Source organism: Pan troglodytes, chromosome 9 (assembly GCF_028858775.2).
Source record: "Pan troglodytes isolate AG18354 chromosome 9, NHGRI_mPanTro3-v2.0_pri, whole genome shotgun sequence".
NCBI lineage: Eukaryota > Metazoa > Chordata > Mammalia > Primates > Hominidae > Pan > Pan troglodytes.
The window spans coordinates 61791806-61811598 of NC_072407.2; the positions used below are offsets into that span (position 1 = coordinate 61791806).

Sequence of the window (19793 nt, forward strand, 5' to 3'; positions counted from 1 at the left end):
CAGGCCTATATTCCCAGCACTTCAGGAGGCTGAGGCAGGCAGATCACCTGAGGTCAGGAGTTCGAGACCAGCCTGGCTAACATGGTGAAACCCTGTTTTTACTAAAAATACAAAAAATTAGCCAGGCATGGTGGCACGTGCCTGTAATCCCAGCTACTTGGGAGACTGAGGCAGGAGAATTGCTTGAACCTGGAAGGGGCAGGTTGCAGCAAGCCTAGATCACGCCACTGCACTCCAGCCTGGAAGCCTGGGTGACAGAGCCAGACTCCATCTCAAAAAAAAAAAAAAAGCAAAGAAAAAAAACCCAGGCTTTTCTTCCCCTTTAAATATAAACAGAGACCAGGGTCTCACTATGTTACCCAGGCTGATCTCAAACTCCTGGGCTCAAGGGATCCTCCTGCCTTGGCCTCTCAAAATGTTAGAATTGCAGGCAGGAGCTACATGGCTTCTCCATAGGGTATGTAAAAAGCCTTCCATAACTTGGGGCTAAACTTTCTCCAGCAGCATATCTCAGGGCTCTCTCTTTGACACTAAACACAAGCTATTCATGCAGTCATCTGAACTCAGAATGCTTTGGCCTTGCATTTCATCTTCCTCCATGCAGCATTTTTGACATTGCCCTTCTCCTAACCCCTATGTAACCTGCAACTCTCAGCTCACATGCATTCTCCTAGTTCTAGAAGTCTTCTCAGACATGTCTCTATCCCCTCCCTCCTAATTCACTACAGAATAGTTGTCCCTACTGTGCTTTTACACCACTTATAAAACTGGATTGCAATTGCCTGTTTACGCTCTTTCTTGCTATTTGCATCCCCAATGTATGTCACGTAACAGGCTAGAGTAAATGTGGAATTAATAATTAATTAAAAAATATGTAGCCATATCTCAGGACCAACTCTTTCTTTAGCAACCTCTAATGTCACCTGGTCAAACTTAGAAGATGTGACCTCTGCAATACTCTTTGTAGAAGATCCGAGACCTTCAGCTTTTTGCCTTTAAAGAAGCCTCATCTGTCTACCCTGTCTCCTTCCCCTGAGGGATCAATGTGAGCAGGAGAGTTTAGCCAAAAATTATGAGGAGAGTTTAACCACAAATTATGAGCTTTGGAAGGGAGCGCCATGAAAGGCTTGGAATGCTTCCCACTGGGTACTGTAGAGTACTTGGCAAAAGTTTTTTTTTTTTTTTCACTCTGTTGCCCAGGCTGGAGTGCAATGGCGCAATCTCGGCTCACTGCAACCTCCACCTCACAGGTTCAAGTGATTCTCCCACCTCAGCCTCCCAAGTAGCTGGGATTACAGGCACCTGCCACCATGCCCAGCTAATTTTTGTATTTTTAGTAGAGATGGGGTTTCACCATGTTGTCCAGGCTGGTCTGGAATTCCTGATCTCAAGTGATCCTCCCACCTCGACCTCCCAAAATGCTGGGATTATGAGCCACCCTGCCTGGCCATAAGTTTTATAAACTTTTAGAAGCAAGTTATAAATTTTGGTAACAATCTTAGAGTTGCACAAAATATACAACTATAGTGAATGAATTGCAAAGATTTTCCATACCTCCTTTTAGGACAATACTGTAGGTTGGTTCTCAATTATCTTGCTGAAAGTACAGCAGACCCTTAAATGTATAGGTTTAACATTTTTGTGCAAATTCAGAGGTCCCCGACAAATTTAATAATTTATCATTTTGCTGAGTCATAATTTTGAATCATGACTGAGCATGGTAGACCCCTCAAGATCCACATCCTAGCCCATCATGTCACATTAAAGGACACAATGAGGGGTCGGACACAGAGGCTCACACCTGTAACCCCAGCACTTCAAGAGGCCGAGGTGGGAGGATCGCTTGAGCCCAGGAGTTCAAGAACAACCTGGGCAATATAGTGAGACCTCCATCTTAAAAAATAAAAATAAAAATAATAAAGGATTCAATGAGGGATCGTTAAATGTTTCAGCTACATTTGATTGTCCCTAATGCAGGACATTGTGTGCCATGGTAGTATTCAAGATTGCAGGATACAGCTCTCACAAATGTCAGGGGTCTACTGCAGTGGTTCCTTAGCTTGCCGGAAAAAAACCTTTGCTGAAACTTAATATCAAATCCAGCCAATGGGAGTCAGGCAAATGACTTGAACACTTAGGTGGCCTTCCTAAGAACCAGGCTAGAAAATCATCCCTGACATCAGAGCCAACTTTGTAGACATGAGGGCCTTGATCAATCAAGGAACCTGTAGGCTGAATTTCAGGGGATGCTCCTTTCTCACGTACAGCCTTAAAAGAAATGGTGCTGCCAGGTGCAGTGGCTCACGCCTGCAATCCCAGCACTTTGGGAGGCTGAAGTGGGTGAATCACAAGGTCAGGAGTTCGAGACCAGCCTGGCCAACATGGTGAAACGCCATCTCTACTAAAAATACAAAAAATTAGCTGGGCGTGGTGGCACGTGCCTGTAATCCCAGCTACTCGGGAGGCTGAGGCAGGAGAACTGCTTGAACCAGGGAGGCAGAGGTTGCAGTGAGCTGAGATCACGACACTGCACTCCAGCCTGGGTGACAGTGAGAGACTCCATCTCAAAAAAAAAAAAAGAAAAAAAAGAAATGGTGCTATCGATATTAGCTTCCGGAAATGAAAATGTGCATTTATGCATGATGTGATATAATCTAGGAGGAAAGTACTTAATTATCAGCTGCCTTCCAACCCAGAGTTTCTTCCAGAGCACAGGACTGTAGAGGTCACAAACTCAACCCAGCTTTGAATTCCAACACTGTGACTGACTGACCAGCTACATGACCATGAGCGAATTTATTTAAATTGTTTCCTTCATCTTCAAAATGATTGCAACATTTTCTTCTTAAAATCGTTTATGTGCAAGCCAGAGAATGGTCAGAGTTCCTATTTCAGCATGGAGGCAGATCCTATTCCATGGAGGCAGATGCTCAGCAAATGTGAGGTCCCTCCCACGGGCAGGAATTGTGCTTGCTCTGATCTGAGCCCCCGCCAGGACCATAGGTTACTTTGCCTATCCCCTCCCTGAACCTGAACTTTCCAGTGAAAACTTGTACAAACATGTTCACTGTCATTAGTTTTCTCAAAGGTCTTCAAATCAAAACTCAATTGCTTGTGTCAAAAACAGAACTTGAGGCCAAGTGCAGTGGCTCACACCTGTCTGTAATCCCAGCACTTTGGGGGGCAGAGGCTGGTGGATTGCTTGAACCCAGGAATTCAAGACCAGCCTGGGCAACATGGCAAAACCCTGTCTCTACTAAAAATTCAAAAATTAGCTGGTTCTGGTGGCACGCACCTGTGGTCCCAGCTACTTGGGGAGCTGAGGTGGCAAGAATCGCTTGAGCCTAGGAGGCGGATGTTACGGTGAGCTGTCATGCCACTGCCCTCCAGCCTGGGTGACAAGAGTGAGACCCTGTCTCAAACAAAAAACAGAATTTGAATTCCTACATAAACAGCCAACAATCTGAGAATCTAAATGGACAAGATAAATTAAATTTACAGGGAAAATTTTTGAAGTGAAGCAGGCCCAGTACCAAAAACACTAAAAACGATTCCCCTGTACTAAGGTGGGATGTTGATGACTGTTAATTTAAGCAGCAGGGGCTGTTAAAACTACTCCTCTGCTCATGGCCCTCTGGAGTGGTGGTGAACAGCTTTGCTTTCCATTTCTCATGAAGACCAGGGCTTCTGGGCGCTCAGATTCTTGAGCAGAACAAATTACCATTGGACCAGTTCTCCTTCACCTCCCCAACACCACTTACTGCCTAGCAGCAGAAGTGAATCAGACAAACAATATGACTTTTAAAAAATTATTTAATTTAGTAGTTTTTTTTTGGAAAAAAATCAATAAGGCAAAAAAACTGAAAATATATATAGTTGTGTTTTGTTTTCATGTGACTTTATTCCACCTGAAAGATTCTAAACTTCTTCCATTAGCGGGAATCTGATTGGGGATCAAGCCAGAAATGTAGTGCAGATGGTGAAGGAAGAGAAGGGGATAAAGCAGAGAAGTCCAATTTAGTTGGGGAATTCTCACTCTATCCAAAGCCCCGGCTGAGGTCACTGCTTTTATGAGCCTCCTTGAAAGAAGCCTTGACATAACCCCTGGCTTATTTTGGGAATAAGGTTCTTAGGAGGAAATTCCCCAGCAGTCAAAGTCACTCCTCTCCCATGTTTATCACAACTAGGAAGGAAGGGATAGGGGAAGAAATAAAAGTATTAATTTACCCAGTAAAACCAATTTCCCCATAGGGATGGCTTCCTTTGGAATGATATTTCCCCCCAGGACCCACGCTGGCTGAGGCTCAGCAGTTAAGGAACAAAAACAAAAAATACTAACAAAAAGCATACAAGGAAGGCACCTCAATTTGTGATCCTCAACCAAGGGTGGGTTGCACAGGGGATATTTCTCAACAAGACAACAAAAACAAATACTGCACAAACAGAGAAGGAAGCCAGGGCCCCACAGGAGCAATTATCTGATCCACCCCACATGACGGTGCTTTAAGCCCCACATCCTAGGAAGAAAGTTCTTTTGGAATTCAGCCTATGCGCCGGACAGAGCAGAATTAAATTGGAAGTTGCCCTCCGGACTTTCTACCCACACTCTTCCTAAAAAGGGAAAGAAAAGAGGCAGAAAAGAGGTTAGGATTTCATTTTCAAGAGTCAGCTAATTAGGAGAGCAGAGTTTAGACAGCAGTAGGCACCCCATGATACAAACCATGGACAAAGTCCCTGTTTAGTAACTGCCAGACATGATCCTGCTCAGGTTTTGAAATCTCTCTGCCCATAAAAGATGGAGAGCAGAGGAGTGCCATCCACGTCAACACGTGTCCAAGAGAGAGTCTCAGGGAGACAAGGGATATCAAAAAACAAGATTCTTAATGGGAAGGAAATCAAACCAAAAAATTAGATTTTTCTCTACATATATATAATATACAGATATTTAACACATTATTCCAGAGGTGGCTCCAGTCCTTGGGGCTTGAGAGATGGTGAAAACTTTTGTTCCAGATTAACTTCTGCTCTCAAATTCTGAAGTATATCAGAATGGGACAGGCAATGTTTTGCTCCACACTGGGGCACAGACCCAAAATGGTACTGTGCCAGAAGAAGAGAAGCCAGAAAGACAATGAAGGATGGCATTAAGGGGGGTTGGGAAAGCAAAAGTGGCTAGTAGTCTTTTTCCATCCTGCCTGTGTTCTCAGAAGCTCTCCGCCTGAGGAAGTCCATAAAACCCCTTTGTGTGTGTGAGGAGAATGCACCCCTTACCAATGACCAAAGTGGTCTCCAGTTGCTATTAAAGATGATGGAGAACAACAGAGGGGTGTTTGATGCAAGTAAAAACAGAAACTTCCAAGAATGTAACTCTGAATATTCCAGCCCTATAGAACAATCTCTCTCACAGGTGTTCCAATATCGCAGTTATCTCCGCGTGGACATTCCATTAAACCGACCCCGCGTGTGAACACACTTGATGATGTTATACCTAAGCTCCACTGCAACCATTCACAATGCCTCCATTGGTAAGTCTTATGTGTTTCTTTTTAAGGGAACTTCTAAATTCGGCTCTTGCTTTTAACAGCACCAAAATGCCCCTGAATCATAATCTTACGCAGATCTTGGCTGAGCAGGATACTACAAGGGGAGGGTGAGTGACATCGTCTTAAATGGGGGCAGAGGGAGAAAGAAGAGCCAAGAATACTTGACTTTGTGGATGTGGAATAACACTAACCTTCGGCCACTAAACCTCTCCCTTACAGACATAGTATCTCGTATGTCGATTTCAGTTTCAATCAGCTAAGGCAACCAGCCAATCACCACCACTGGTGTCTCCTTCTGGTGATTGATTTGGAAAAAATGATTGGTCAAGAGAGACAAACTTGAGGAAAGCACTTGGTAAGAGAGTCACAACTTCCAGCTTTCCCACACATCCTCTGTCCTGTTCTCCATTATATGCTCCTCTTTTTTGTTACTGCCGTTTCAGAAAATGTCCGGGCATGAGTTCCAGTCCTGTTTTTCTTTACACTCCCAGTATTCTCCCCTATAAATATGGGTTAACTCCTTGGTAACAGGGTCCTTCTTCCGCTCAAACCACAGTGCCTTATAGGGATCATATGGTGTGCCTAAAAGGAAAAGAGAGGAAAGAAAAAAATTAGTGCTGGCATTCTCCATGCATCAAGAAAGAAGAGTAGAAGGGAAGTTCATTACCATCCTCTGTGGCTTTCATAGCTTCCGCTTCTCTCTTCTTTCTGGAAAGTCTTTGTTTTTCCTCCAGGCGCTGCTTCTCCGCATTTGCTTCATCCCAGCGTCCATTTTCCATCAGTCTCTGGTCAGGTCGTAACCGGCTGTCTGTGGGGGCAGTGCCACTTTCCCAAGCATTGAGAGTCAGAGCAAGCTCTGAGAAGTAGTACATGTTTTCTGCATTCTTCCTAAAAGTAGAAGATAAGAAAAAGAAATGGTAATCCCAGAGCCCAGACACTATTTAAAGAGCAACAACTAAGTACACTGCCAAGGCCACATCACCAAGGCTGTTCTACAAAAACAGGATCTGTGAAAAGGATCTAGGACCATGTCACATTGCCCTAACTAAAGGAGACAAATTGGATCCCTCCCCATCCGCTCCCTGGCATCACTCAGTTCCATAGTCTTCTGGTGTTGTGTGGTGCCCAACTGAAATTATCTACGTTCATTAGAAAGAAGGAAACATTCTACTGAATGAAAATTCCTCACTCCTGTTTCCTTAGTTTTCTTTTTAACTCTCTCTCGGATAATCTTGGCTATCACTACAAACTGACTGTATTAGATGATGACAGGAAATAAGTGACCTCCATCTTGTTTCCAAAGTCCTGTACATTGTCTCAGGGATCTTTCTTTTCTGCTGGGCTTTTTTTTCTTTTTCTTATTTATTTATTTATTTAGACAGTCTCACTCTGTCGCCTAGGCTGGAGTGCAGTGGCATGACCTCAGCTCACTGCAACCTCAAACTTCTGGGCTCAAGTCATCCTCATGCCTCAGCCTCCCAAGTAGCTGGGATTATGGGTGCACACCACCATATGTGGCTAATTTTTGTATTTTTAGTAGAGACGGTTTCACCATGTTGGCCAGGCTGGTCTTGAACTCCTAATCACAAGTGATCCACCTGCCCTGGCCTCCCAAAGTGCTGGGATTGCAGGCGTGAGCCACCGCACCTGGCTGCTGATGGGCCTTTAGGCTAAATTGTTAACAGGTGGTAGGCACCTTCCTCCTCTAGCCACTTTTGAACAGTTTTGCTCTAAATAGTAGAAAAATACCCTTCTGAATCACAATCCAAAGGACCTTTCGAAAGCACAAAGTATTTTTTGTCAGATGTAGTTTGGTTTGAACTTCCTTGAAATAAGCATGCTACAATCAAATCATACAATGACAACCTTCTTTCTGTTAATCTCTCCAAAGGTCTCAATTTCCCTTGCTCAATTCCCCCACATAATTAAGTGAGAGGGCAGGCAGAAATGCCTTCAATATTGCTCCACAGTCAAGGTCAAAGTGGTATCTGGGCAGCATGCATGCTGATACTCACGGTAAAGGATTCCTTTTCCACAGCATGACCCTGCTTTCCTCTGCTTCATGGCCTCTCTGTCGAGCATCACCCCCATTTTCCCCAATGACTGGCTGTACTTTGAAACATTCCATTTTCTCATCCCACGTCCCCAGAAGAGCAAAGTGGACTTTTCCTGATGGATCTGTCACTTCCCCCGTCACCTGCAAGGGTGGAGAACAGGGCTTGGCTATATAGAATTCACTGTGAATTAGCTTACCTGACTATACTGGAAGTCCTAGGATAAATAATGGTTAGATCCTGTTATAACAAACACCAGAGAGTCATCCAAATTATTATTAGAGATGGGATCTTGCTCTGTTGCCAAGGCTGGAGTACACTGATGCAATCGTAGCTCACTGTGGCCTCCAACTCTAGGGCTCAAGTGATGTCTCACCTCAGCTACTCGAGTAGCTAGAACTACAGGCATGTGCCACCATATCTGGCTAAGTCTTTAATTTTTTTTGTAGAGAAGGGGTCTTGCTATGTTGCCCAGGCAGGTCTTGAACTCCTTGGCTCAAGCAATCCTCTTATCTCCACCTCCCAAAGTGTTAGGATTATAGGCATGAGCCACCATGCCTGGCCTCAAATTATTTTGTTGTATTTTTTTCTGCTACTTGAAATAACTGAGCCATGACTTGGGGATTTCATTATCATTTTTTGTTATATGGGGATTTTTGGTAAACTTTATTTTTAGTTTTTATTTTTGTGAGTTCATAGTAGGTGTATATAATTTGCATTTATCCTTTGTGTTGCAAACAATTCAATTATACTCTTTTAGTTATTTTAAAATGTACAATTAAATTATTTTTGACTGTAGTCACCCTGTTGTGCCAGCAAATACTAGACTTTATTCTTTATCCCCACTTCTTGCTCTCTGTCCCCTCCCCTCACTACCCTTCCCAGGGATTTTTGTATCAAAGATACATGTAGCAAAAGCATCTGACTGGTACTCAGAATTATATTTTCTTCTCTCAAGAAATTCACAGGGACCTATAAACAGATTTAAATCCCCAGCTATTCTTCAGTCTCCCACAGAAACTCATGACACAAATCATTATGGTCGTATCACACAACTCCCCCTCAAACTTCTCAGTGATCAAACCCCTTTTTCCTGAAATCTTTTATTAGTCCTTCCTCTGTGTTTTCCCATTTACTTTCTTTCTTTCATTTTTTTTTTTTTTTTTTTTGAGACGGCGTTTCTCTCTTGCTGCCCAGGCTGGAGTGCAATGGCGTGATCTCGGCTCACTGCAACCTCTGCCTCCCTGGTTCAAGCAATTCTCCTGCCTCAGCCTCCCAAGTAGCTGGGATTTCAGGCATATGCCACCATGCCCGGCTAATTTTGTATTTTTCGTGGAGACAGGGTTTCTCCATGTTGGTCAGGCTGGTCTCGAACTCCCGACCTCAGGTGATCCGCCCGCCTCCACCGTGTTTCCCATTGTCAATCTCTCATTGCTCTTGACACTTTCACTTCCTCACTTATTGTCATTCCCAGAAAAGAGAAGGAATTGGTTTAGTAGTAATACAATATAGTCTTTCTTGATGACTTTCTCCTTCACCTCTACTTTTTTTTTTGAGACGGAGTCTCGCTCTGTTGCCCAGGCTGGAGTGCAATGGTGCGAGACTCACTGCAGCCTCTGCCTCCCAGGTTCAAGCGATTCTCCTGCCTCACCCGGGTAGCTGGGATTACAGGCACGCGCCACCACACCCAGCTAATTTTTGTATTTTTAGTAGAGACAGGGTTTCATCATGTTGGCCAGGCTGGGCTCGAACTCCTGACCTCAGGCGATCCATCTGCCTCAGCCTCCCAAAGTGCTGGTATTACAGCTGTGAGCCACCGCGCCCAGCCTTTCACCTCTACTTTTTTTGAATCACTATATGTACACATACACTATATATAATGTACACACCCCCATACCACCCCACATGTATATACATTCCAGTCCTAAAGGAGTATGCTTTCTAAGAGATATATGCTACGTGAAACAATTTAAATTTCAACTTCCCTTACCTTCCTTGCTACATCCCGAGAGAAGTAGCTATAAGGAACAAATTTAAGATTACACTTGTCTCCTGTCTTGTGATTCACAATATCAATTTCGCCAGACTGTAAGATGAAAAAATTCAGTTTTATTAAGACTGGATAAATTCAATGTCTGCCAAACCCATGGTTCATAATTCTTTACTTTTCAATCTTACATTCTAGTAATCCCTTGTTTAAGATTCAGATCTTAGCTAGCCTTGGGAATGCTATAGAATCCCTATGTAACCTTGGTTTTTCAGGTTGAGGTCAAGACCAAGTGTCCACTTGTTTTGAATTGTATCTCACATGTTAGATGGCATGATTTGACCTTCAGCACATATACTGAAGTTCACATGATAATTTACCTTTCCAAACCAATCCCTCACTAGTACCCTTCATGAACTCTTCTGCTTAAATCAAAATACTCTACTCACAATTGCAAATTACATATGGTCGGCCTTTCTATACTTGATTCATTTCATTTTCCCTCCTTTCTTTTTTTTTAAAATTTTTTGTAGAGACAAGGTCTCACTATATTGCCCAGGCTAGTCTCAAACTCCTGTGCTCAAGTGATCCTCCCGCCTTGGCCTCCCAAGGTGTTGGGATTACAGTCATGAGCCAACATGCCCGGCCCATTTTCCCTTCCTTTCTATCTTCTAAATCCCAAACCACACTTTAAGATTCAGCTTAACTCCCACATCTACTGTGAGGCCTTTCCTGACTGCTCAGAAGACAGTATTCCCTCTTTTCTAAATTTGCTGCAACCATTGTCTTAAGAGAAAACTGACAATTAATCAGATACTATCATAGGGCATCTTTTATATTAGTGTATGTTGCTGCACATTTTCCAACCTACACATTGGTCATGTATCTCCAATGATATAATAAATTATTGAGGGACATCTCATCAGACTTTGTATCCCCAGGACCTAGCATACCGCCTGGCAATAAATATTTGATGAATAATGAAAGGATTAAGAGTTGGGGCCACGTTTGTTTTTTCTACCTGTCGTAGCACCCAACACAGTCCTAGCAGAATAGTGGTTGATGAATGTTATAATTTGGTCATTTATAAACAATAATTTGTGGTACAGAAAACTTAGAGAGTTAGAGGTAGGGCTACTGCCTGAGAGAAATTCCTTAGGAGAAACTGATGAATCAGTAGCAACATTCTGGGACCAGTTCACATGTCCTAAATACTGCAGAAATATACCTAAAGAAGTATTATTTTAAACTTCACACACACTTTGGGTACCTTTCCTCACCTGATCTATCCACAACTTGCCCACAATAATGTTGTGTACAGTTGTGGTAACTTTCTTCCAAGTGTAGTGGTGCCCAGTTGCATGGAAAATACAATGAATGGTACCTGGAAGCAGAAAGAGGTATCCAAATTAAGCCAAATGTCAGAAAAATAGCACCATGCAGCCTCAAAACAGTAATGGATTAATTTCCTTCTATTGATATTTATTACTTCTAGAAATAAAACAATAAATCAAAAAGGACTTACACTTTCTTATATGTTGGAAGTATTGACTGAATTTTTCTCACTTGACTTTCAAAAATCTATGAATAAAACATAACTAAATGATGACAAACCCTGGCAACTGATATACCTTAGCTAGGACGCTGTGTTCTATAATACAATTGCAAAATTTACAGAAACAAGTCAAATGCACCCCAACATGCATCATAGAAGTAACTGCATTATGGAAGGAGCACACATTGGTAGTCTGTACCGGGACCGGGCTCTATTGTTAGTTACTAGCTGTGTGACCTTAAACAAACCACTTATCTAAGGCCCTTAATTGTAAAAATGGAATAGTGGATAGAGCTGGGGCTTTGAATTCAGACAGAACTGGATTAAATCCTGGCTCTAGTCCTCATTAGATGTATGACCCTCTGTTGTATAATGAAGAATAAAACCCTTGTAATTTCCCAAGTGACAGGAATATCTCTGTTATTTACGGTGGACCTTGACAATTTATACTAATGAGGTGACTCATGGTGGGCCCCAGATAGCTAATGCTAATAACTTAGGATGCCAGGCTCCACCATGTGATTAGAGACAGGGTTTTGAGTCACCTGATATTGGGTCAACTTCCTGACCTCTGGGGATGAAAGAGGATCTGGATATTGAATTCAATCCTGCAGTCAAACCTAAATAATGAAGCCCTGCTAAAATCTCTGGATACCAAAGCTCAGTGGAGTTTCCTGGTTGGTGAATAGATCAATGTGCCAGGAGGGTGATGTGCCCTGATCCCATGGAGACAGGGCACAATGCTCTGTGTTCAGGACCCTCCCAGACCTCACCCTACGGGTCCCTTCATTTGGCTGGCCCTGATTTGTACCCTGAATAATAAAACGGTAATGATAAGTAGAGCACTTTCCTGAGTTGAGTCATTTTAATGAATTATCAAACCTGAGGTAGTTGTGGGGACTCCTGAACTTATAGCCAGTTATCAGAAGTGCAGGTAGCCTAGGGCCTCCAACTTGTTGCTGGCATCTGAAGCAAGGGCAATTTTGTTGGGTACTATGCCCTTAACTTAGGGAGTCTGCGGGAACTCTGGGTGGGTAGTGTCAGAATTGCATTACAGTATTGCACTATGTTTCAAAGGCCTTGGTTTTATCATCTGTAAACTTGGGATAACACGTCCTGTTGTGCAGTAAATGTCTGTTTATTTGCCTAATAAAATGCTTGAAACATATAGCTGACTCCTGTTCCTATAAGTCAATCTCCAATGAATACCAAAATCAGTGGTTTCACAGCAGAGATAATTGAGGATTCAAAATAATCAAACATTTTAAAAGATATATAGTTAATAATACTCAATTCCAGGCCAGGTGGGGTGGCTCACCCCTATAATCTCAGCACTTTGGAAGGCCAAAGCGGGCAGATCACTTGAGGTCAGGTGTTCAAGACCAGCCTGGCCAACATGGTGAAACCCCATCTCTACTAAAAATACAAAAAATTAGCTGGGTGTGGTGGTGTGCGCCTGTAATCCCAGCTACTCGGGAGGCTGAGGTAGGAGAATCACTTGAACCCAGGAGGCGGAGGTTGCAGTAAGCCAAGATCACATCACTGCACTCCAGCCTGGACGACAGAGCGAGTCGCTGTCTCAAAAATAAAAAATAAAAATAAAGTCGATTTCAGTAAAAGTATAACCCTAAGTTCTCTCTGTAACCACTAATAAAAAATAACTCACCAATTGTGGTTTAGACATGTTTCTTATACAAAAAATTAAAGTAGCCCTAATAATTGGCAGATAAGGATCACAACAATGAAGGCTATGACATCAATGATAATAACAGCCACCCTGCTGAGAACACTTGCTGTGTACCAGGTGCCGTGCTATGGTCTCCTCATGCATTATTTCATTTAATCTTCACAAACACCTTCGAAATATTTGCTCCACCTAAACATATTCTAAATCTCTGTTTTTTTTTGTTTTTTTGTTTTTTTCCGAGATGGAGTCTTGCTCTGTCACCCAGGCTGGAGTGCAGTGGCACGGTCTCGGCTCACTGCAGCCTCTGCCTCCTGGGTTCAAACAATCCTGCCTCAGCCTCCCGAGTAGCTGGGGTTAAGGTGCCCACCACCACACCCAGCTAATTTTTGTATTTTTAGTAGAGACAGGGTTTCGCCATGTTGGTCAGGCTGGTCTCAAACTACTGACCTCGTCATCTGCCCACCTCCGTCTCCCAAAGAGCTGGGATTACAGGCATGAGCCACCACACCTGATGGTGTTTTTTTTTTTTTTTTTTTTTTTTTTTTGAGACAGGATCTCACTTTGTCGCCCAGACTGGAATGCAATGGTGCAATCATAGTTCACTGCAAACTTGACCTCCTGGGCTCAAGTGATCCTCCCTCCTCAGCCTCCCAAGTAGCTGGGACTATAGGCATATGCCAAAATGCCCAGCTAAATTTTTTTATTTTTTGTAGACACAGGGTCCCACTATGTTGCCTAAACTGGTCTTGAACTCCTGGGCTCAGGCGATCCTCCCACCTCAGCCTCCCAAAGTACTAGGATTACAGGCACAAGCCACTGCACCCAGCCTAAATCTCTTAACCAATACCTCCTCCACTACCATCTCATTCTATGAGGCCAGCACTCCCTGACACTAAAGCCAGACAAAGACACTATAAAAACCCAAAGCTACAGACCAATATCATATCCCTTATGAACAGTGATGTAACAATCCTCAATAAAAAACTAGGAAATTGAATTCAGCAGCATATTAAAAGGATTACACACCATGACCAGGTGGGATTTATTCCTGGAATGCAAGGATGGTTGAACACATAAAAACTGGTAAATGTAATACACCACATGAACAGAATGAAGGGCGAAAAAACACATGATCATCTCAATTGATGCAGAAAAAGCATCTGACAGAATTCAACACCCTTTCAGAACGAAAACACTCAACGAGCTAGAAATACAAGGAAAATACCTCACCATAATAAAAGCCACATATGAAAACCCCAAAGCAAATATCATACTCAATGGTGAAACACTTAAAGACTTTCTTCTAAGATCAAGAACATGGCAAGGATGCCCACTTTCACTGCTTCTATTCAACATAGTACTGGAAGTTTTAGCCAGGGCAATCAGACAAGAAAAAGAAATAAAAGGCATCCAAGATGGAAAGAAAGAGATAAAATTATCTGTGTTTGCAGATGATATGATCTCACATGTGAACATGCTAAGAATTCCACCAAAAAGAAATCCTGATAGAATTCATAAATGAATTCAACAAAGTAACAGGGTATAAAGTCAACACACAAAAATTAGGTGCATTTCTATTATACATTAACAATGAATAATCTGGAAAGGATATTAAGAACAATTCCACTTATAATAGTATCAAAAAGAACACTTAGGAATGAACTTAATCAAGGAGGTGAAAACTGTAAAACATTGCTGAAATTAAAGTTAAGATAAATAAATGGAAACACATCCTATGTTCATAGATTGGAAGACTCAACATTGTTAAGGTTGTCAATGCCACCCAAAGCAATCTACAGATTCAATGAAATCTCTATCCAAATCCCAAGATGTTTTCTGCAGAAATAGAAAAACCTATCCTAAAATTCATATGGAATCTCAAGGGACCACAAAATAGCCAAAGAACAAAGCTAGAGGACTCGAACTTCCTGATTTTGATACTTAATACAAAGTTACAGTAATCTAAAATGTGTGGTACTAGAATAAAGACAGACATATAGGCCAGTGGAGTAGAACAAAGAGCCCAGAAATAAACCCTTCATATATGGTCAAATGATTTTTGGCAAGGGTGCCAAGACCACTCAATGGGGACAGGACAGTCTTTTGAACAAATGGACCCACATGCAAAAGAATGAAGTTGGACCTTTATCTAGTACCATGTACAAAAATTAACTCAAAATAGATGAAAGACCTAAATGTAAGACCTAAAACTATAAAACTCTTAGAAGAAAACATAGGGCAAAAGCTTCACAACATCGGGTTTGGCAATAATTTCTTGGCTATGACACCAAAAGCAGATGCAAAAACAACAACAAAAATACAAAGCAAACCTCCTGAACATTAAAAAAAATTTGTGCAATAAATGACAATAGCAACAGAGTAAAAATGCAGCCTCTAGAAATTGGAGAAAATATTTGCAAATCATATATCTGATAAGGGATTAATATCTAGAATATATGGAGAACTCCTAAAATTCAACAACAAAAAAAAGCTAAAGAACTCAAGTCAAAAATGGGGAAAGGAGGCTGGGTACGGCAGCTCACGCCTGTAATCCCAGCACTTTGGGAGGCCGAGGCAGGCAGATCGCTTGAGGTCAGGAGTTCAAGACCAGCCTGACCAACATGGTGAAACTAAGTCTCTACTAAAAATACAAAAAATTAGCCGGGTGTGTTGCAGGGGGCCTGTAATCCCAGCTATTCTGGAGGCTTAGGCAGGAGAATCACCTGAACCCAAGAGGTGGAGGTTGCAGTGAGCCAAGACCGCGCCACTGCACTCCAGACTGGATGACAGTGCGAGACTCCATGTCAAAAAAAAAAAAAAAAAGGGCAAAAGACTTGAATAGGTATTCCTCCAAAGATATACAAATGATAAGTAAGTACATAAAAAAGTGCTCAACAACACTAATTATTAGATAAATGCATGTCAAACCACAATGAGATACTACCTCACATCCATTAGGATAGCTATGATACATTTTTAAAAAGTGTTGGCAAGGATATGGAGTAACCGGAACCTTTGTGCACTGTTGGTGGGAATGTATAACCATTGTCGAAGACAGTATGGTAGTTTGCTCAAAAAATTAAGAATATAATTGCCATGTGATCCAGCAATTCCATTTCTGGTAATATACTGCAAAGAACTGAAAGCAGGGTCTTAAAGAGATATTTGTTGTTTTTTAAGCATTTTTTTTTTCTTAAGACTTTAGGCAAAGAGATGAAAGGGTATTTGTACATCCATGTTCACAGCAGTGTTACTCACAATAGCTAAAACATGGAAGCAATCCAAGAGTCCATCAACAGATGAATGGATAAGCAAAATGTGTACATACACACAATAGGATAAATATTATTCAGCCTTAAAATGAAAGGAAATTCTGACATTTGCTACAATATGGATGAACCTTGATGACATTACGTTAGGTGAAACAAGCCAGTCACAAACAGACAAAAACTATATGATTCCACTTATAGGAGGTAATTAAAGTAGTTAAAATAGAGACAGAAGGTAGAATAGTGGGTTCCAGGGTTTGGGGAGGGAGAATAGAAAATTATTTTTTGGCTGGGTGTGGTGGCTCATGCCTGTAATCCCAGCACTTTGGGAGGCCAAGGCGGATGGATCACTTGAGGTCAGGAGTTCAAGAACAGCCAGGCCAACATGGTAAAACCCCATCTCTACTAAAACAACACAAAAATTAGCCGGGTGTGGAGGCGGGTACCCGTGATCCCAGCTACTCGGGAGGCTGAGTCACAAGAATCGCTTGAACCTGGGAGGTGGAGGTTGCAGTGAGCTGAGATCATGCCACTGCACTCCAGCCTGGGTGAGAGAGTGAGACTCGGTCTCAAAAAAAAAAAAAAAAAATTATTTTTTAATGTATATAGAGTTCCTGTTTTACAAGATCAAGAGTTTTGGAGATGGAGGGTGGTGATGGTTGCACAACATTATGTATTTAATACAACTGACCAGTACACTTAAGAATGGGCAAGGTGCTAAATTTTATGTTATGTGTATTTTACAATTAAAAAATTGGAGGCTGGGCGCAGTGGCTCATGCCTGTAATTCCAGCACTCTGGGAGGCCGAAGCAGGCGGATCACTTGAAGTGAGTAGTTCAAGACCAGCCTGGCCAACATGGAGAAACCCCGTGTCTACTAAAATACAAAAGTTAGCCAGGTGTGGTGGTGCACGCCTGTAGTCCCAGCTACTCAGGAAGCTGAGGCAGGAGAATCAGTTGAACCCAGGCACGGGAAGTTGCAGTGAACCAAGATCACACCACTGCACTCCAGCCTGGGTGACAGAGCGAGACACCGTCTGAAAAAAATAAAATAAGTAATAAAAATAAAAAAATAAGAAACAAAAATTGGAAAAAGGACAAAAAGAAAAATAAGTCATAGAGGCCAGAAGGCATTGGGATAATATATGCGAAATGCTGAAAGCAAAAGACTGCCAAAGCAATCATTCTTTTTTTTTTTTTTTGTAGAGATCGGGGTCTCCCTATGTTGCCTAGGCTGGTATCAGACTCTTGGGCCCAAGTGATCCTCCTGCCTTGGCCTCCCAAAGTGTTGGGATTACAGGCATGAGCCACTGCATCTGTGCCAATAGTCTTAATTAAATGTATCTTTTTGGCCAGGCGTGGTGGTGCCTCACACCAGTAATCCCAGCACTTTGGGAGGCCAAGGCAGGTGGATCACTTGAGATCAGAAGTTCGAGACCAGCCTGGCCAACATGGTGGAACCCAGTCTCTACTAAAAATATAAAAATTAGCTGGGTGTGGTGGCAGGCACCTGTAATCCCACATACTTGGAAGGCTGAGGCAGGAGAATCGCATGAGCCTGGGAGGCGGAGGTTGCAATAAGCAGAGATTGCACCACTGCCCTCCAGCCTGGGCAACACAGCAAGACTTTGTCTCAAAAAAAATGAACAAATAAATAAATAAAAATAAATGCACCTTTTTAAACTTCAAGCATATCAGCTAGTTTCTATATCCTAGAACTCGATGAAGAAATTCTTATTTGCACTGGGCATGGTGGCTCACGCCTGTAATCCCAGCACTTTGGGAGGCCAAGGTGGGCGGATCATGAGGTCAGGAGTTTGAGACCAGCCTGGTCGACATGGTGAAACCCTGTCTCTACCAAAAATACAAAAATTAGCTGGGCGCGGTGGCGGGCACCTGTAATCCCAGCTACTCAGGAGGCTGAAGCAGGAGAATCGCTTGAACCCAGGAGGAGGAGGTTGCAGTGAGCCGAGATTGCGCCACTGCACTCTAGCCTGGGTGACAGAGCAAGACTCAGTCTCAAAAAAAAAAAGAAATTCATATTTGCTCCTTAAAATAGCCTTCATTATTTGGAAACTTCAGTTATATTTTCCAGAAGCATTCTTCTTTCCAAATGTCAAGGGTTCTAATCTTTTTAGCCTATTTTATAGGGAGACTCAAACTCATTGTCACTGCCTCCAAATATCTTTAGGCACTTTCATTGGTATTAGATTTTCTTCAGTCATGGCTATGACTTTTCCAAGTGGAGTTAACAGAACCACAATTTTGTACAAAGTTGTCCTGCTACCAAATAACCTTAAAACTGCCTTATCTTGTCAGACCTCAGTGAGAATATTGGGCTGATGTCTTCAGTGTCCTTTTTGCACTGTAATTGTAACTGATGGCTTGTAGTCTCTCCTTTTCAGTACAGCCTAGCGATAATGACAGGGGTCCCTGAAGCCAGATTGCCTCAACTCAGATCACATACTAGCTGGTTAAGTTGACCCTGACAACCCAACCTATCTATGCCTAGTTTTGTTTAAAAAATGGCAATAAAGGTGTCTGTCTCATAGAATTATTGTTGGGCCTGAATGAGTTAATACATGAAAAGCACTTATATCAATGGCTGACCCATAATGAGCACTCAACAAATGCTACTTCAATTATCAACATAAAAGTTTGAACGACTTTTCCCTAGATGCCTTACTTTATGCTGAATACACTGGAGCAGTGTATTAAACTGCCAGTCATCTATCTGCTCACTCACTCACAACCCTGTCCATATATTTTTCTTCAGCTATATCTACTGGCTTAACAATAATTTTCTCTCTGAGAATTGAGTGCCATGGCAAATGTAAAAATTTCACTACATGATTCGCCTTCCAAGCCACTGAGCCAAAAAGTGTTAAATACAGCCATCTCCAGGGCAAATACCTAGAAATTCCATTCTTTAGATTTCTATATTCAGCTTCCTATCACAAAGTCAATTCTTTCTTCAATCTCCCCATGAAGATGGGGATTTTTGTTTTGTTCACTTACATTTCCCAAACACTGAGAACCATGCCCGCCATGTGGCAGATACTCAGTTAAGCAGGTGATATGTGGAGGAACTTAACAGGATCCCGGTGATCCAAATTCTTAAATAAGCATAGGAATGCGAATACTATCAAATTGTTTTCTTTTTAATTAATTTTGTTTTCCTGTTATTTAATTTATTTTTAAAATGAAGTTTCCCTAGGATAAATGTTTTAACTTTAAAAAATTAGATCTTTAACAAATTACTAAAAATTAGAAAAAAAATTAGATCCACCATCTATACCATGTTCATATATTCATTCCTCAAAGAAACCTAGATTAGTCAAATTATAGAGAAAATGTACAATATTTTATTAGTTAAGTTTATTGTTATCTTTTAGATGAATACTCTTCCTTTGGTATTTGTGAGAGATTGGTTCCAGAACACCTTGCAGATACCACAATTTGGTCAAGTCACTGATATAAAATGGTGCAAAGTATCTGCATCTAACCTACACATATCCTCTCCCTTGTATACTTTAAATCATCTCTAGATTATTTATAATACATAATACAATATAAATGCTATATAAATAGGTATTATATATTTTTTGGTCTTTTTTTGTATCATTATTTTTTATTATTTTCCCCCTCAGTATTTTCTTTTCCTTTTTTTTTTTTTGAGGAGTTCTGCTCTTGTCGCC

At 41.7% G+C, this 19793-nt stretch overlaps 1 protein-coding gene across 3 annotated transcripts in view; it reads right to left on the bottom strand.

Annotated features, from left to right (window-relative positions):
- Window positions 1–3795: 3795 nt before the first annotated feature.
- Window positions 3796–19793, bottom strand: part of OSBP (oxysterol binding protein) — a 40207-nt gene continuing 24209 nt past the window's right edge. For 2 of the 3 annotated variants that reach the window (XM_063784083.1, XM_508451.8), the window contains 5 exons: window positions 10865–10968; window positions 9588–9683; window positions 7559–7740; window positions 6211–6431; window positions 3796–6125 (listed from right to left, as the gene is read on the bottom strand). In XM_063784083.1, the coding sequence (XP_063640153.1) occupies window positions 5983–6125; window positions 6211–6431; window positions 7559–7740; window positions 9588–9683; window positions 10865–10968 (746 nt within the window). In that variant the 3' untranslated portion in view covers window positions 3796–5982. The remainder of the gene's footprint in view (window positions 6126–6210; window positions 6432–7558; window positions 7741–9587; window positions 9684–10864; window positions 10969–19793) is intronic. The other variant, XM_009460405.4, reaches the window with a different exon arrangement.